This window comes from Lonchura striata, chromosome 5 (assembly GCF_046129695.1).
Source record: "Lonchura striata isolate bLonStr1 chromosome 5, bLonStr1.mat, whole genome shotgun sequence".
In the NCBI taxonomy this organism is placed as follows: Eukaryota; Metazoa; Chordata; class Aves; order Passeriformes; family Estrildidae; genus Lonchura; species Lonchura striata.
In genome coordinates this window covers 48,806,612-48,824,935 of record NC_134607.1, presented here as the reverse complement: position 1 = coordinate 48,824,935, position 18,324 = coordinate 48,806,612, and the positions used below count along the sequence as shown (strand labels likewise).

Below are 18,324 nucleotides of genomic sequence, written 5' to 3'. Positions count from 1 at the left end.
TGTCAATTAAACTACCCTGTCTGCAAATGCCTGTGGTCCAGTCATCTGTCCAAGCTGTACCATAAATATGTGCTTGGCTCTTGAAGGCAGTCCAGCCTGGCCTGCTGCCAGGACTACAGCTTGCCTCAGCACCCCCATGCACAGTGCAGCCAAAATCTACTCTGCATGGGTAGGTGAGTGAGGGAAGGGAGCAGAGCTCTGATCTTGAGACTGGCTACCTCCTCTTGTGCTGGCTGAGCAGGCCTGTTGCTCTGTGCAAGATGTTGAACCATTTGTGTTGAAAGCAGACTAGGAGCAGCTGCCCTGCTCACACTCAGCTACCATTCACAGCCTGTTTCCTACTTGTCTCTCACCAGAGAGACTGAACCTGACTCTGAAAGCATGGGCAGCTCTACAGCACTCCCACACTCTGCCAGAATAGACACGAAATGGATGGGTTATCAGACAAAGCACCATATTCAGAAAAGAAGGTATCATTGCATAACTACATAGACACACATCAAATTAAGATAAAAGAGCATTTACATTTGAGAAGGTGGCAATGACCTTAGTTCTGCTTTCTTTGCACACCCTTTTTGCTAAAAATTAAAACATAACAATGAGGAATATGAAAAAGTTACCACAAATGTAGTGAGTGCATCCACAAGCACTGGAAACACTGCTATCTATTTTTTTAACTTCTCCCTGAGTACAGAAAGATAAAAGTTTGCAAAGTCATGCACAATTAAATGTAGTGCTACACAGACAATTTTTCTGTAAAAATGTAAAATATTACTTTCATCACTTCCACCTCTAGTTTCATAAAAGAGTAAAATTGCAATGTACTCAAGAAACAGTAGCACATTTAGAGTTATTCAGTGTATTTATCTCTTAAAACAGAAAACAGCACTTTATTTTCTGTAGGGGTGCATAGAATATCAGAGTCAATAAACAGCATTTTTTTCCTGAGATACAAAGCTACTTCTATAATAAGTATATTAGCAAAAGATTGCCTCCTAAGTATTTTCTTCTGAAAGATAGGTGAAAGCTATTTAAATCTAAAATTCCTCAATAGACTTAACATTAAACCTCTTTGTCTGGGTTCTGTTTAATGCTGTCTTCACATGAGAAAAAAACTTCAGGCATTGGATAAGGAAAATATGGTCACTATGGTATTAATGGGAGCTTGAACATTCATTCATAATTATTTTCCAGCTCACAGTCCCTATTATGAAAAACTACATGAGGACCAAAATATTTGACTTCTCATATCAGCAAAATTTAAGAATGATAAATAATTTTAATCAAATGCATAAATTATTAATAAAATTACACATTTCTTCACATGATACATATAATCATATATCTTATACATCATTAATTATTTTTAAAATGTGAATTATTTATGTGGAAAGCCTTACTAGCATATTGTTTCATGTCAACACTGAACAGGATAAAATTACAATTGCTTCTTTTCTTTTTCCACCTTACAACACACAAAGTGAAATTTCTCCAAGGAATGGTTGACAACACCATGCAGACACTTGGAATTACATGCTTGAGCTGGGACTGGAGGGCAATCCCACCCTGTCCCTGTTCACTCTTTAGAACTAACTGAAACAAGGGTGTAAAAGAGAGGCATGAGACAGTTCAACACCATTACTAACAGTATTTAAAGACACCACTTACCAATTTGCAGGTCAGCATGGTAGCATTTTCACAGCTACACTCTGAGGAGATAAAGAAATCTGTGTTAATTAGCTAACTGTTAATTTTGGTTAGCAGTTGTGACTAAAGAATAAAGCAATAATTACCACAGTGCCATTCTGGACAACATTGCCCAAGTATTTTTTCCTTCACAGGTGTCATGTCATCTGTGCAAATCATAGGAGGCTCAGAACAAAGTTTTTCATCACAAACTAAATTAGGGGAAAAGACACATGAGAATTTATTCAACTTTCCTTCATGTTTTCCATCTTACATTACTTTTGAAAAACTATTTTAAAAATAAAACTATTTTATATAAATGTTATTGTGTTTCTTAAGCATCTGAACTATACTTGGAATGAAAAACTAAACAAAAATTTTCAAAAGTGATTTTAGTTTTCTTAGAACATGTTTAAATTTTCAGAAAATATCAAACTGGAATAATTTAACATTCCTCCAACTTCAGAGTTACTCAAGATAATAACCAGTACCAAAGACAACTAAAACCATAATCTTTGGGAAACATAGACTTGATATGTACTGTAAAGTGCACTTCTGTAACATAACGGAGAAACTGCTCTCCAGGTATGATACAAATAAGAAAATACTGTCTCTCTTATCAGAAGTATCTTTCTGTGATTGTGAAAGATCACGTACTAAGATTGAACTTTCTCCCTGCCAGAACTGGGGAAAAAAATTACAATGGCCTTTGCAGAGAATTTCACATGGGTAAAACTGCTAGGAAAGGAAAGGACCAAAATACAGAAACAACTGAAGTAAAAACTACTAAACTCCAAACTTAGTGAAAGTTAATTCAATTACTTGAAATTACTCCGAAAGACTGCAATAGGATGAAAGTTAATCTAAATTAGGCAGTTATACTTCTAGATGTTACTTTAAACACAATTTTAACACAATTTATGTGTTTTATGAGACTATGAAAAGGACTAAGTTACACAGCAAATATTTTTCTTCTGCCTGCTCACTGTTTGAAAAGTAGTCAACCCAACAGTATTTGAAATGCTTGGTCTACTGCTTCCCCTAGGAGCTAAAAGTGCAAAGATACTGCCTTAATTAGTGAACTGTACAACAGAGGAAAATCAACATAGAAGCTGTTTTATTAAATATGTTTTAATACATGAACAACTGTATATTTGTACTCCAATGATGGAATTCAGTGCCACATTAATATACTGGTATTTAAATCACTGTGAAGATAACCATATTTCTGTCTGGTGAACTGAATAACCTCTCCAGACTCTGCTGACTAGGTTTGTTAGACCACCGCTGGGCATACCAAAAACTTTGAATTTGTGTCAAATTTGGTACCTCTACAACCTCATTTTGACTTCTCAGTCTATACATGAGGCCCACTCTAATTGCCAAACTTAAGCAAATCCCTGCACAGCCATGCACTGTAATTTTTACTGAATTTGGTGACATATCAAATTCACAACAGTTATACTCACCGCAGTAGTAATGAGGACAACAGTAGTGTATGGTATTAAGGTCTACAGTTAGAATTTCCCCTTCACTACATAAGGGAACAGGTTCAATACAGGATTCACAAACTAAATTAAAAAAAAAAGCAAAGCAGACATGTAAAAAGTTTTAAATACTAAAAAGTTAGTGCATGTGAATTCCATCTAATACACTATATAAAAGGCAATACTGCATTTGTTACTCAGATAATAAAACTTCTAAGGATTTTATGGATATAAAAGCTAAACAAAGCTAAACAAAGTTTTTGATGTTCAACATTATGTTGGAAAAAAAAGATCCCCCAATCCAAGAATAATGATGCTCCAGTCCACCAGGTCAGATCTGTGTGAAATCTCACTCCAAGAATTCCTGCCTTGAGTTATTTATTTTAGAATTACAGTCTGTTTTAGTAAATACTAGACTATTCCTTAGCTCTCCATAAAAAATATTAGAGGCTTCTTACCACAGAGATGAGAGAAACAACAGGGATCTTCCTGCTTTGCTTCAACAATAAACTGATCTTCTCTGCAGTCAGGCTGGGAGGCATTAAAACAAACTGAAGGATCACATTCTGTAGGATGTGAAACAAACACTGTTTTAAAAGGAGTCATTGAAACAATACGAAAAATATAAAGAAAATATATTCTATTATATATATGCTAAGTAAAATGAAATACCTCATATTGACTGTAAATCAGAAGTAACACAAAACACAAAGACAAAAAAAAATACTGGAGAATGTTTAAAAAAACGTACATCATTGCCTGGTGCTATCTAAAGTGTCCCATTCTGTTAATAATCTGCTAACTTGTAATGCAAATTTTCTTCCAACATATAATACAAGTATGGAAAACTTTCCACTAACTGTGGTTTTGTATTTCCCTTACCACATCGATACTGTGGACAGCAGGACAGGGGGTGGTAGCCTACCACTAATTTTTCATTGGGTTTGCATGTTGGAATAGCAGCATCACACAATGACATGTTACATTCTGTGGGACAAAAAACAATATTGATATCTTTAAACAGATACAAGCTCAAGTCCTATAGTTTAGGCTATTTATACCATCTAATACAGAGATCCACAAAACAAGAGCAGCCCAAGTCAGCCTAAAGTTCACTCCATACCATCATGTAGACATTTGAGCTCAACCCAAGCATGCAGCTATATCCCTCTTCAAACTGGTATTTACTTGCTCTGCTCCCTATGCATGAAGCCAACTATAATGTCCCACTGATACTCCTTGAGCAAATGGAAAATACAGCACTGGTTACAGGCATCTAGTAAGCAAAAGCACCACATCATCTGGACCGTATATTCTCATTTTCCTTAAACACATCATGAAGAAATTAGTATATTTTGCTTATTGTTTTAGGAGCAATAAGTTTATTCTTTTTCTTAACAACCATGTCGAGGCAGAATATTAGTATTTCAGTGATCAGCTCTCAAAAAGCAGCTTCTGGGAAACAGCAGATCAGAGGACACTGCTCATCCCATCAAAGTACTAGAAAGAAAAGCAAGCAATCTCTGACAACGTCCTCAAATACCAAGGTACTTCTATCATTGAATGTACATCAATTTATTATTAAATTCCATGCAAGAGCTTAGAAAATAATTTTTAGCAGTATTGTTTAACTGGTGGACTTCTAAGAAAAAGGTTATTTCAGTGAATAATTCTTATAAAGAATAGAACCTCAATTGCTGGCCCAACCAGCCACAATTTTTTAATTCTAAAAACTAAAGAATGTTACCTTGAATCTAAAGTTTGTCAGCTGCCTCTGAATGTGAAGCACTTATTTTATACTTCTGTTACAGAAAACAAGTGTGGTACGTACCACAAACTTTCTTGGGACAGCAAGCTCTCTCTTCAATGACATGGAGTAGAACTTCCCCTTCTCTTTCACAGAGTGGTGGTGGATCCTCACTGCATTCAGGCTCTACAGCAATAATGCTTCCATTTTCTAAACAGCCATACATGCAGCATCCCCTCATGGACCCATTCCAGATCTCCCCAGCAGAGTGGGGTTGTCCTTTATTATCTGTACATGCTGGAAGAAAAAAAAAAAAATCATTCTATCCCTTCAAGAAGCAGACAGCTCCATTTCCTGAAAACAGCTATGACTTGCATAAAATCATTGCATAAAATATAGCTGTGGAGCATTACAATAAAAGAATTCAAGAAAGGAGGATGACCTTAAAAGCCCAAGAGGAACAGATGTTTTTCTATAGGTGAAAGTGGGTGAGGGCAAGTTATTCTTTCCAAAGTTTTCAAGAGAGGAAAGCCTGGGAGCTGTAGAAGAATGACCATCACTTCTCCCCCAACAGAGGTACATCAGCACTGGCTCTTAAAGCCAAGTTAACTGAAAGCACAAACTGCTGTAGCTTGAGAAGAAGGCAGGCTCTCTGTTGAAGGGACCTTTACCAGATTCACAGTTACTGAGGACTGACGCAGAACTTAAACTTATCTCTTACTATGAGCTATTAATGTAACTGTGGTTAATACTATCATAAGTGCAAAACTACTCTGTCTTACTGTACTTACTACATTTTTCTTCTGGTATACAGAGGTCAGAGTCTGTTCTGTGCAGAATGGTGCCATTTTTACACACACAGTCTTCCCTTAAATAGGAACAGGGAGAATCTTCATAGAACCATTTATTCAAGCATGTCTTGGCTTCACAGGGTTGCACACAAGGCTGGTATTCCTTGCCCTCAGGACAGCTCAGTGCTGCAAGGAATATAAAAGGACATTGAGTTCTTCTGTATTCCTTTAGCATTTCATTGGTTAAATAGGCAGTAATAACAAGTGTGTTAGCATAGAAAGTACATATTTGTACTTTAAACAGTACTTTAGGTAAGCAACTGATTCAATCAAGATTAAAATTCATTCATGACTAAATAATGTATTCCCATCTTAAGAACTTGTACCCTAATTTACCAATGCTGTGATAAAATGAGATGTTACAAGAATAATAGAAAGAAATGTAATTTTAACTTATCACTAAAAAACATCATCACTAAAGCCACATAAGGGTCCAGAATATGGCTGTCTGCTTACAACAGTAATCAGGTGTCCTCCATTTAATACAGATGTTGTGCTTGTTGCATAATGCCACATATGCAGAAAGTGCGTCACACTCATAGTTCCAAAAATTAGTACTGTTGATCCACATCTTCTCGCAAAATTCCTGTGGTGACACCTAGGAACATATTGAAATTGGGAATTAACAAGTATAAGGACTTCCTGCAACTAAAATAAATCAGCAATTAAGAGAATACAGACACAAGGGGAAAAAATCACTAGCAGTGTCCAAATTTAAAAATATCTTTTTTGTCAGAACACTCAATCTGCAGAACTTAAACTGCCAGAATATTTTATGCTGGCCAGTACACAGAGAATGCAGTCCTAATGAGTCATACTACTTTAAAGAACTTTTCAGCATAGCCCTGTCAACTAAAAGTGAACAATCTCAGCTAAACATTGCTGCTGTACCTTCCATACAATCCTGCTGTAAATGGATTACTTATTACTGTGTTTCTGTGCCTGGAGGACTTGATAGCCTATTTTACAAATCTATCTCTCAGAAAGAAAGGGTTACTTGAGTAATTAATCCTTTCTTTTTAATTAAGTCAGGAAAGTCAGTTAGACCTCAGAGATTTGGGACTCCCTCACTTTCTGTTCTGGAAAGCAGCTGTGCTGCACTACCCACCTCAAGCGACTTCTAGAGGTCTACCCACCTCTATAGCTGCATGCTACAGGTATATCCCCATTAGAAAGTACAATTTGCAGAAGAAAATTATAATGATTTCTGTAAGAAATGCTACAAAATTTTCAATGCAATATTGACTATGTCAAAATATTTTAACTGGAAATTTCTTTAGTCTAGTAAGTCTGCAGCTGCATTAATCGCTGTTATGCAGCAGAAGCATGAGGCTTTCTGTTCTAGTGATCCACATCAAGCATTTAATAAAAATAACATCTCTGGAATGTGTTTATCTTGCCATCATGATCCATTGTGTCTCCTTTGAGAAAAGCCCATTAAGTAATTTTAAAAAACAACATAATAGCACAAGGATCAATATAGATGTGTGTTTACAATGGACAATGTGACAGGGGTATTAAAGACACCCATTCCATTGTCAAATCATAAAAATAAGCAAAACATTAAAAATGTGCATGTATCTGTCACTTTTCTTAATTATACAACTATTATATTATTTGGTCCTGTCATTTTTCGGATCCTCATACTCACTTTCTTGTGACAAGGGATGAAAATGCTTCTGTTTAACAGTTCCATACAGTATGTGCAGTTATCTTCGATACAGTTTCTTACTGGCCTCCTGGTTGTTACATCAAATGATTTCTCAATTTCCCAACTCTTGATGAACACTTCAATTTCCTCCATATTTGTAATTACAGTCATGTTTTGCATTTTCAGGTCATCACTAGGATCTCCATTACAAAACCCTGGGGACAGAGCATCATATGCAAAGCACATACAGACATGTCTTCATTTGGGAAAGAAAAGCAACCTGATAAGTTATGATCAACACTGCTTCAGGCTGGTCTGTGATACTCAGTCATCTGAGTATATAAGTTAAAGCAGCTGTATGTCCACTGTAGTTCACAAGCTTCCTGCTTGTGATTTTAGTTCTCAGCTCAATGGCTTAGTAAAACAAGTAGACCGTACAATACAACTCATTGTACCTTTCACAAAAATTAACTTTTGAGAAAAACTGCTACCAAAATATTCTGTTGAGTGTATCAAATTCACTGACATGGTGCTAGATTCTGATCTCATTCTACTGAATGGCAGCCAGTTCCTTAGGAGTAATAGTAGATGGTTTTGTGATTAATTGCTCATCACCAATGATTTCACACTGTATTGAGATTTAATTGAACATTATAAGTGCAAGAAGTTATTAAAAGAATATTTTGATGAACAAATTCTTTATCTAGAGAAAACATTGTTCTTACTTAAGTTATTAATACAAAACCACTGTAAAAAGCTACCTTCCCAGACCCCTGGCATTCATTGTCTACCTGAATTCATTATTCTATTGACACATAAATTAAAATATATAATCTCTTTAGGCACATAACAAGTGAGTAATGCCAAAACTTTAATCTTCATACTAGTTTTACATCTCAGGAACTGATCAGGTAAAGTTCCTCTCTTGTTTTCACTTTTCTTCTGCACTGTTAAACATACCCTAAGCCCTTGCCATCATGTTTTCAGCCCTGCAGTCTGATGCTCTCCAGGGTCCTTTGTTATTAGAACAAGACTAGCTTGGTGTGGCAGGCTATTATTCTTTCAGACAGCATGGAGAAATATAGAAGATGGCATTTAAATAAGAAGTGTTTTTTAGTAGCATCACTTCCCAGTATTCTTAGCTCTTCTGCCTCTTGCCACAGTTCACAAACTGCTGGTATTAGAATTTGTAAGGCCATGCTACAGAGCTGCAGAATCAATATAGCTTTAAAAATAAAGCAAATTTACCACACAGTCCCACAACCTTAGTTTGAGAGGAAGAGGATTGTAGAATCCCAGATAGGAACAAACAGCGGAGGACAGGAAAGAAGCACTAAAGAAAACCTCCAACTTTACTGCAAAACATCAGGTAGCACAACATATTCAGCTAAGTTTGGATTTGTCTGCATAGACTTCCTCTTTATGTTCTCATGACACAAAGAAGAACTATTCTATAGTTCTCTCTACATTTGACCTCATCTTGTCCCACTCATTCAGCATGCATAGAAGAGATGGCATGGTACTGGGGAAAGATGCAGGGCCAGACTTCACCTTCTCTCAGTAGATTTAGGAGAACTCTCCTTTTGTTCAAGCAGAGCCAGCAATTTCTATTAAAGACTTGATTTGTTTATATGTACACTTAAAGCTTTGCTTTGCTTGCTTTTAAAACTAATAGCAGTTTAAAAACTATAAGAAGTTCATTTTCCTTTTCAATATGAAGTAGATTATGTAAAATTACAAACCACTAGAAAATGAACATTTATGATAAAATTAAAGTAATTTTTAATCACCTGCCTACATTTTTCCATACCATTCATACTGTCAAAGTTATAAAAGCTTGAAATGTGCTACATTTACTATCATTGTAATTCAAGACTGAGATACCTCAGCACAGTTTTGGACCTTAGACCCAGCCTCAAGAGGTCTAAAATCAGATTTTTAATTCACTGTCCTCAAAAGACTTGGACCCTTCCCAAGATACAACTTCTGTCAGTATTTTCATAGCAATAAGCTACCACTGCTAACATCAGACAGTTGTTCTTGCCTCCATAATCAGTGAAATATACTATCACTACCTGAACTTCTTTAGCAGCCTCTTCTTCACTAAAAATTTTCTTTTTCTTTACTTGGCTTCAGCAAAACTCTCAAAACAGGCAGAAATAAGTAAAATAAATAAGTAATTTTTTTTAAATTTATTTAGATACAATGTGCTGATCACTACTTGATCTGGAAAGTACTTTATTAGCACACAGTGCTTTCAAACAGAATGATTAATTTATTATTAATTAATTAACAGTATTCCACAGCCTCTCACATAGGACTGTCAGCAGAGTTAATGAAGGTCACAATGAGAGCTATAGGGACAGCTGGTCACAGACACAAAAGGGAGTTGCAAATTTCAATTGGTAAGTTATTGAATAAGAAAAAAATTGCCACCATAGCCTCACCACAAAGTCCTTCTGTCTTCCTCGTTGTGTTGGAGTGCAATCCATACTGTATATCTATGATGCCTGTAACATGAGCCCACTTGATGCTAATACCAGCTGGGGTATTAACCACATACATTGCACCAGTGTCCTGAATACTCAGTCCTTCTTTTGAAAACGGTAATGGTTGAATTACAGAATCCACAACTACCTAAAATAAGCCAAACACATTTTAGAGGTAAAGCCAGATTGCAATGATGTATTTTATATGTATTTCTATTTTATAACAAAATACTATTTTCACAGCCTCTGCCACACATAACAGTCATAGTGCTTAGAGACCACCCATGCCACTTCCAAATACTGAAAATGAAGTAGGAATGAGGAAAAAAATCTTTAGTAATTAGGGAAAAAATAAATCTTATTTATCACATATCATATGATGAAACAAATCCTCATTCCAATTATTGAAAGTCATCTGTTGTGACTTGTTACTGACTAGAAAGAAAAGTAGCTTAAGTATTTATCACTTCAAGGGTTCTAGGGTTTCAGGCATAATTGCTTTTGCAGCTTCATTAAAATCTCAAAAGAACTTTAAAGTGACATGGAAAAATGACATTTAAGTGAAGCATGGTACCAGAAATGTAAATTGTTTATTTTGCCTCTAGTACACCATGAATTATTGGGAACCTAATCTGCAAAACTAATCCTAACCCTGTAGTGTTTTATGTTAAATCTGATTTATAACATTCTACAACAGAACAGCTTTCCAGCTATTTTTTAAGAGTACACATGCTGTTGATATATACTCACTTTTCTTGCTAAACGATTGATAAGTATTTGACAATTGTGTGTTGTGACATTTAATTTCTTAAAACAGAGTCCTGAAGTGTTTGCAGGTGGCACCTTGAAAGAAAAGTGACAAAGAAATTTAGTTACTATTATTTTTCTAATTCTGTGCCAGTTTTTATTAGAATTTTATATATTAATTATTTTTTACTATTAGTGCATTTTAAAATCAGCAAAATAAGCAAATACTTACTAGCTTTCTTATTGAATTTGCACTCTGAAAAAAACATTAAAAATAAATTAGAAGTGCAATAATAGTCAGCAGCATTTTTATTTAGCAAAAATAAGTTACTATTTTCTTTGCCTTTAATGTTCTTCTACAATTAGCTAAATAATTAAACTAATTTAATATATTCCATATAAATAATAAAAAATACATACTTTCCAGCTAATTTAGTGCATATGCTGAAAAGTCCCTTCAAATTATATTTCTTAAAGAACTAAAACTACAGACTTCTAAAGCTCATCTGCATATGTGCTCTGCATTCCCACCTCTAGACTGCAACCAGGAAATGAGAGAGCAATTTAATAGCAAACATCTAAAACAATGCAAGACTGTTACCTTCAACAGTCTTAAAGTTCAAGTGTACAGTTGCCCTGTGAGAATAAATAAGAAATGGGAAGGAAAGAACCCTGTTGAAGCCCCTCAGCACTGACTGGTTTATCTACAAACTGAAGATGGACTCAATCCAGCTGCTTAAGGCCTGCACAAATTAGGGCTATGGATAATGCAAAGGAAATGTATGTACAGACCCTAAGGATGAGACTGACCTGACCTAAACTGGAAATCTGAAAATAGTTGGATTCCCTCTGTGGACAATGCAGAGAGTCAGACAACTACAAAGGACAACCCATCACAAAGTCATTAGTACTTTCCTAAAATAGCTACAAAATATATTTTGTGACTATTAAAAACATTTTACTATTTTGACCATATTGCGAAGTATAAATTCAAGGTTATAAGAACACTTCTGTGTGGAGAGCCTGAAAGGAGACATGCATATTGAGGAGTTATGTCACCTCTGATAATTTAAAAGGCATCTACATTTGAATTTCCTTATAACACAACAATTACTATTTAACTCAAGATTAAATTCTTTTATCTAGACAGCATTATTAAGCATGCTTCTTGAAAATTAAATAACTTGCTATTTTTCATTGAGTGTGACTTTTATGTATAAGTTTTTGCATCATTTCAAACCTATAACACAAAAAATTCAAGGAACAGTTATAATTATTTCATAAATGCAAGAACCTTACCTGATTAGCAGGACATTTTTCAATATGAGCAACAATAGTTTCTCCTGGTAACTTCACTAAAATATAGGAAGCCATATTACAGAGGGCTATGTTGTTTCCGTCAAATGTAATAACACTCAGTTCAGACAGTACAGAACAATGACCTAAAAAAGAACTGTCATTTAATGAGGTTACCACAAAACTGAATAAAAACTTTCAATACTAGCATTATTTTCTTTTGCACAAACATTCATAGGTAGATAGATGACCTTGTTCTGCAGACAACATACTGAGCCATAAGCCTAATGAAATGTTTAGGTTACTCAGTGGAAATACCTTAACCTGATTCTGTGTGCCCGGGGTAGGGAAAAATTTTTAAATTGGTGAAAATTTTACTTAAGTCAATGTTTTACAGGCAAGGTCAATGAATCTGCATGATGTGAAATAAAATACATGCATAATTTTTTTTTTAGATACTGACAAGGGACGTACCTGTCTTATCTTGTAAAAAATATAAAGTACAATATTGGTTTCATTGATACTGCAAGGTTTTAAATATGATTTCTCTTTAGCCTTTTTGTTCCCTTTGGCAGGCTCATCCGCCAGTTTCTGCAGTGTCTAAGCATGACTAAAAACTGCAATTAGAGTTTAATGAAATATGGGGGTTCTGTCTTTCAGAAAAGCTAATATTTAATTTCTTTTTCTTCATAAAATGTTGAAATCTTAACATTTCCACTGATAAAAATCCTGTAAAGTCTCAGCTGAAAAATACTGGTGTTCATGCTGGAGATGTCCTTTCAATGTTTTCATTAAAAAAGAAAAATATTTTCATTCTCCAGGATGTCAATTCAAAGGTACCATAATGTTCATTAAATTTCATTCTGCTTTGTTGATGAATAATTATTTTTAATTCATTCCAGTATTTAACCTCATATTCCCATTGTAATAACCTTTTAATTTATTACTTGACATTTACAGATCAAGGCTCCATATTTTATTTAAAAATAAAAGAGAGACTTACAGGGACATTCCCATTCTGGACAACAGCTGTCAGTGTTAACTTGAACAGGCATTCCTCGAAAACCACAATCTGGCTTCTGCACATCCTTAGGGCAGTTCCTTGAAAGGTTGTATAACATCCAAGCCGTATTAACACATACATACTGGCTACATTTGTCAACAGGTTCGAGATATCTTGGCTGTCACATGAGGAAAAAACAACCAGAGTCAACAGCTTTAACTTAATTGGCCTTATGAAGTCCAAGTGATGACTTGTCCATCCCCAAGCTCTGAATCTGTACATCTACCTGCCCTTCATCAGTTATTTCGGAATGACATGCATTTGTGTGGTTGTAACCAGCGACAATGATACATGTCCATTCACCCACACCATTCCTGTTCCATCCAGTTTTGGAGGAATACCCTATGTAAAGCGTTATGCATTGAGGGTACATGTTATAATCAGTTATAATCGGAAGCATTTTAAGAAACACAAAATCATGCTTTCCCATCATTTTAAAATCTGTGACAAAGAAACAAGTGGAAGAAGAAAAACCAGGGTAAGATCATGCAGAAACATCAAAATTCCAAGGATTATGGCTTTTTTGGCACCTCAGAAATATATTTAGCTACCTAGAAAACTCACACAGCTTTAAAGCATCTTTTTCAGAGCAATACATCCAAGTTGCAGATTATACCAGGGCAATGTAAGAGCAGCAACAAAACTATCCTCTAAGAATAGCTGAGAATTTTAAAACAAGTAAATTAAATAGAAAATAGGAACTATTTTAAATCTCTGGTATTATATATGTACAATGCAGGATTGAAAAGTAATATATATGTTAACATACAGGATAAAATACGACTGATCATACCATACACTCAGAAGATGTAGATATCAGTGTATGCATCATCGTGCCAAAGTAAGCCTTGTCAGCTACAGCCATCGTTTCTGATGAGGAAGGCAGAGCCATTCCGCCACTAGAAAGAGATAAATCTATTATAGCTCTGGTTTGCAGCTCTGTGGCCTCTGTTACAGTAAAATAAGATGTAATGGGTTTCTGTGTTGGGATTTTGGACCTATCTGATGTTGTTACATCCAGGACACCAGAAGTAGAGATATTTTTGACTGAGGTTGTATTTCTTGAAAAAAGCAGACTCTGAAGTGCAGTTACTGGCAAAAAAGGTGGAGAAGATTTGTCAGTTGTGGTTGTCTTTGTCTTGGTAGCATTTTTTTGCTCACGTGATGTCTGACCATCTTCTGAAATACCCACAGTTTTTTCAAATGAAGTTGTGTATTTAACTGCCGATGCTACGTATGAAGTACTCTTCATCTGTGATAATGGATTTGTAGTACCAGTTGTTTCCATTATATTAATCTTCGGAGTTTCTCTAGCGCTCTGTGAAGCTTGAGTTACTGCAGTTGTAAATAAAGATTTCTGTGTTTCTATGGTGGTAGGAACTGAAGCTGAAGCCATATAAAAATCCAAATTGACAACAAAAGAATCAGTGGTTTTTGTAGTAATCCTAGAGGCTAGGGTGGTGGTGCCTGAAGTAACTAATAAACTGGCTGAAGAACTAGGTAACATTTTTGCATAAATATAAGGTGCTTTTGAGGATGTAGCATTCACTGTTGTGTTTGTGCTCGTTGGCGTAGTGGATTGAGTGATGATTCCATTTGGTATGGCTGATATTGTTCCATCTTCTTCTGAAGAACTTACCGAAGAACTCTGTTTTCCTAGAGAAACATTAGAGATATGAGTGGTCTTAGGAGGAGGTGAGGGCACAGAGGGCTGGCTTTCTAAAGTGATTTCAGAGGTGTTAGGCATTAGTAAAGAGGGCATTATGATGGATGTTTCTAGTGCTGCTGATAAGTTGGTAGAGAGACTTATTTTTAAAGTGAATTTAGAAAAATCCACAGAAGTTGCAAGGTCTATAATTGGAATTTTTGAAGTTCCTTGTGTATCTAGAGATGAAACTGATGCTTGGGTAGCACTTATATTTTGTGTTAGTGACAATGTGCTACTGACTATGGGAGTCAGTGAAGAACTTTTAGTCTGAGATGTCACATAAGATGGTTCTGATGTTGATAACAAGGTTGTAAATGAAGCCAATGACCTTGTAAAAGAAGGATTTTTGGAAGTGGAAGTACCTGAACTTCGAGCCACAGTGTCAGTTTTCAATTCTGTATCTGAACTTTTTGGGAACTCTTTAAGTTCTGAAGTGGTTATTGATGTAGAATTCAGAGCTAATACCAATATCCGGAGAGGGAAGGCTGTAGATTTTAACAGATTTCTTTGGATTTTTAGAAATGAATGATAATGAAAAGAAATCAGTGTACATTATTTGCTTATTTTCTGTTGAGGCTTTGCTTACAAACCTATAAAAGATTGTTGTATTGATTAGAGGAGTGGAGGCACTAAAAGGTACTGTTTAAAAGCATTTGGAGGCAACAGTGGCACCTGCCATAGCTTTGGGCTGCAGGGAGGTAAACAGAGAATGCATTGGTGTAGATACTGTGCAACTTACAGGACTTGAAGGAGTGTTTGAAGGGATTTGAGAAACAACTTGAGGTGAAGATACAGACATTATTGGCAGAACAGCAGAAATACTGCCCTTTTTTAATGCAGATGTCTGCTTGGGAACAGTTGCTGAAATTTGCACTGAAGATGAAAGTGGCTTTGGAGAAAAACTGGTTGAATAGCTAACATTTAATGATATCAGAGAAGCTTTAGACAAGGGTTTTGCTGTTTTGAAATATGAAACTGTGATTAATTGAGGAACTAGTCTCAGAGCTAGAAAACCTAGTAGTCATAGGAGTTTAAGGAGCAGTTGAAGCCAGAGCAGAACTAGGTGTTGGGTAAACTGCAGTTTGACTAATGCCAGACCTAGTTCTAACGAAGTAGATATAGAAGTAGATGTGTTTAGTGTCCATAGTGAACCCAGAAGAAATACTGGTCTTGTGAAAGTTTCTCTGTCAGCCCTCAAGGCAAAGACACTTCAGAGTGTATTTCTGTTCCCTTAGAATGACTTACTGAAGGACTCCTACTCTTCCCAATCCCTGCAGACAGCTCAGAAGTGACCAAAGATATCTTGGAGGCTAAAGTTGTTAGTGCTGAGGAAGGTCGAACTGGTCCTAGCTGAGTGGTTGATGTTTCGAGTGAAAATGGAACTACCACTAGGGAAGTGGGTGTTAATAATGCAGAATGTGTTGGACTAGGACTTGGACTGAGCAGGGTTGTTGGAGTTGTTATTGTAGTGGGTGAAGTTATAGATGCATTAGAGCAGGCAGTGACTCCTGAGGCTCGAAAAAGAATTGGAAAATCTGTTGAAGGGATGGGTTTGGAAAGGACAGTAGGGCTGGCTGTGCTGTGAAGTACATCAGAAGGCTCCACTGTACTTGGTAATGAAAATGTTGAATAGGTGGCTGCATTAGAAGCTTCCAATGAATAAAAGTCTGCAATGGACTGTGCTGACATATCCATTCCCCTTGAAGCTGTGTTTGCATTTATGGTTATTTTGTCTGTCACACCGATGAGAGTTGATTTGTTCCCTGAAGTAACAACCACAGGGAGTGTCTGAGGAAATCTCTCTGTGGTCGGACCCATGTGAGAGATTAACAATGAAGGTTTCAGTCCAACTTCTGATTTTGTAGGTGTCACAGGTATGCCTAAAAGGAAAAATGTGTGCTTAACTGTCTTTTATGGGTTATTAGTAAAGAAAAAAAAAAAACTCTCTGTACTCAAATCCCACTTAAATATTAGCAAATCAGATCTTGCCAATGGTTCCAGGTCATCTGAACACTTTGAGGAACTCAGCTGACTAAAATTTTTGCTAATTTTCTCTGCAAATGAAGTAGTTAAACTTTTATTATTGGTGAAAAACTTTATTTTGAAGGGCAATTTCAAAACAACAAGACAATTCAATAAAAATTCAGTAAATCCAAAATGGCAAAATATTTGAAATAAGTATATTTCATCCTTAGAAGATATTATACAAGATAATTTTGTACTAACAAATATTAAGCATACTTTATCTAATTCAAAATTTGTACAATAAAATAAAATACAGTATTAAAATGAAATTTGAATGTAAAAATAATCTTTATCCCACAGAATAAGGATGTAATGTGGTATCTTTACACACCAGAAATTATGAAATAGGTGAGCTGAATTTGTTAGTGCTGTGTCATCCTCAGAAAAGACTGAACTTTTTGCTACAGCTTTATTTCTTTCATTTGGAATCTCTCCCTTACAGAAGTGTAATATACTAACATTATATAGTCAAATATAGTTGCTCTGAGTATAACATAATCACAAAAGGTTATCTATAACTCACTATTTGAGAAATATATATAATTCAATGTAAAAATATAACTTTCTGAATGCAGAAGCTGTAGTTTGGATGACTGGGAATGAAGTCTATGTCCCTCTTCAACAGAAATATGTTCTGAGAAAGCATTTAATTTTAAAGGAATTGCATTTTATTAATCCTTTCCTGGGATCTTGAAGTAATTTATAAGAGTAGATCAACACAATAAAGCATACTCACAATCTTCTGGATAAACACATCTAAGTGTGACTTCATCAAGGATCATGTTTTTCGGACAGTATGGCATGCATCCTTCAACCCTTTAAAATAGTGTATAGTCAATTCTAGAGCCACAGTAGAGGTATAAGTTAATTTTAAATTATTTTACTTTGGCTAAACAAACCATCAGAATGTCTTATCAGAGTTCTGAGAACTTTCCAATTAAATTATGAACATAACATTTTGAGGCATTTCAAGGTCAAAAAGTTATTGAGCAGCATAATTCTACTTCTAAACTGTTAATAGTTATTTGCATAGGCTGATGAATATGATAGCTTTGGACCATTTATCTTCCACAGCCGGGTGGAAGTTTCGATCCATAAACAGAAAGATTTTTCACAGAATGATGAACTTGTCTACAAGACTTTTGTTTTATTCTGATATGTTAATTTGAGATATTAAAATATTTAGATTGACTACATAAAGCCCTTCTCTTGTGTCTTTCCAACATAGGAGAATGCAGACAAATCATTATATTTCCATGTCTGTTTCATTCTGGGGGACTTTTCAATAAGAAAATCATGACATTAACAACTAGTGTTCCCATAAGGAAAAAGCTAAGAATACCAACAGAGAAAATTAGTCATATTAGTAGTATTACTAATCATAAATTGCATATGCCTAGGGAGTCTGAAACCTAAAATATCCTTTCTTTTCCACCACACTGTGCCTTGAGCTTTAGGCATTTTTTTCCTTTTAGTTTGCTGTCGTTTCATAGAGGCCAGGGGAGAGCCACTGAGACAGGAAATCTGTTTACTAAATCCCAAACTCTGAAATCCCTCCCTTCAATGCCAATGGG

General features: G+C 35.5%; 1 protein-coding gene across 1 annotated transcript in view; it reads right to left on the bottom strand.

The window, feature by feature from the left end:
• OTOGL (otogelin like) overlaps positions 1 to 18,324 on the bottom strand; it is a 90,081-nt gene that overhangs the window by 11,094 nt on the left and 60,663 nt on the right. Inside the window, 21 exon segments of the mRNA XM_077783154.1 lie at positions 621 to 684; positions 1,669 to 1,709; positions 1,794 to 1,898; positions 3,156 to 3,257; positions 3,632 to 3,739; positions 4,056 to 4,160; positions 5,005 to 5,217; positions 5,712 to 5,897; positions 6,228 to 6,369; positions 7,423 to 7,637; positions 9,870 to 10,059; positions 10,662 to 10,754; positions 10,891 to 10,914; positions 11,958 to 12,100; positions 12,958 to 13,135; positions 13,811 to 15,220; positions 15,222 to 15,720; positions 15,722 to 15,836; positions 15,839 to 15,928; positions 15,931 to 16,605; positions 17,487 to 17,566. Coding sequence (XP_077639280.1) covers positions 621 to 684; positions 1,669 to 1,709; positions 1,794 to 1,898; positions 3,156 to 3,257; positions 3,632 to 3,739; positions 4,056 to 4,160; positions 5,005 to 5,217; positions 5,712 to 5,897; positions 6,228 to 6,369; positions 7,423 to 7,637; positions 9,870 to 10,059; positions 10,662 to 10,754; positions 10,891 to 10,914; positions 11,958 to 12,100; positions 12,958 to 13,135; positions 13,811 to 15,220; positions 15,222 to 15,720; positions 15,722 to 15,836; positions 15,839 to 15,928; positions 15,931 to 16,605; positions 17,487 to 17,566 — 4,778 coding nt within the window.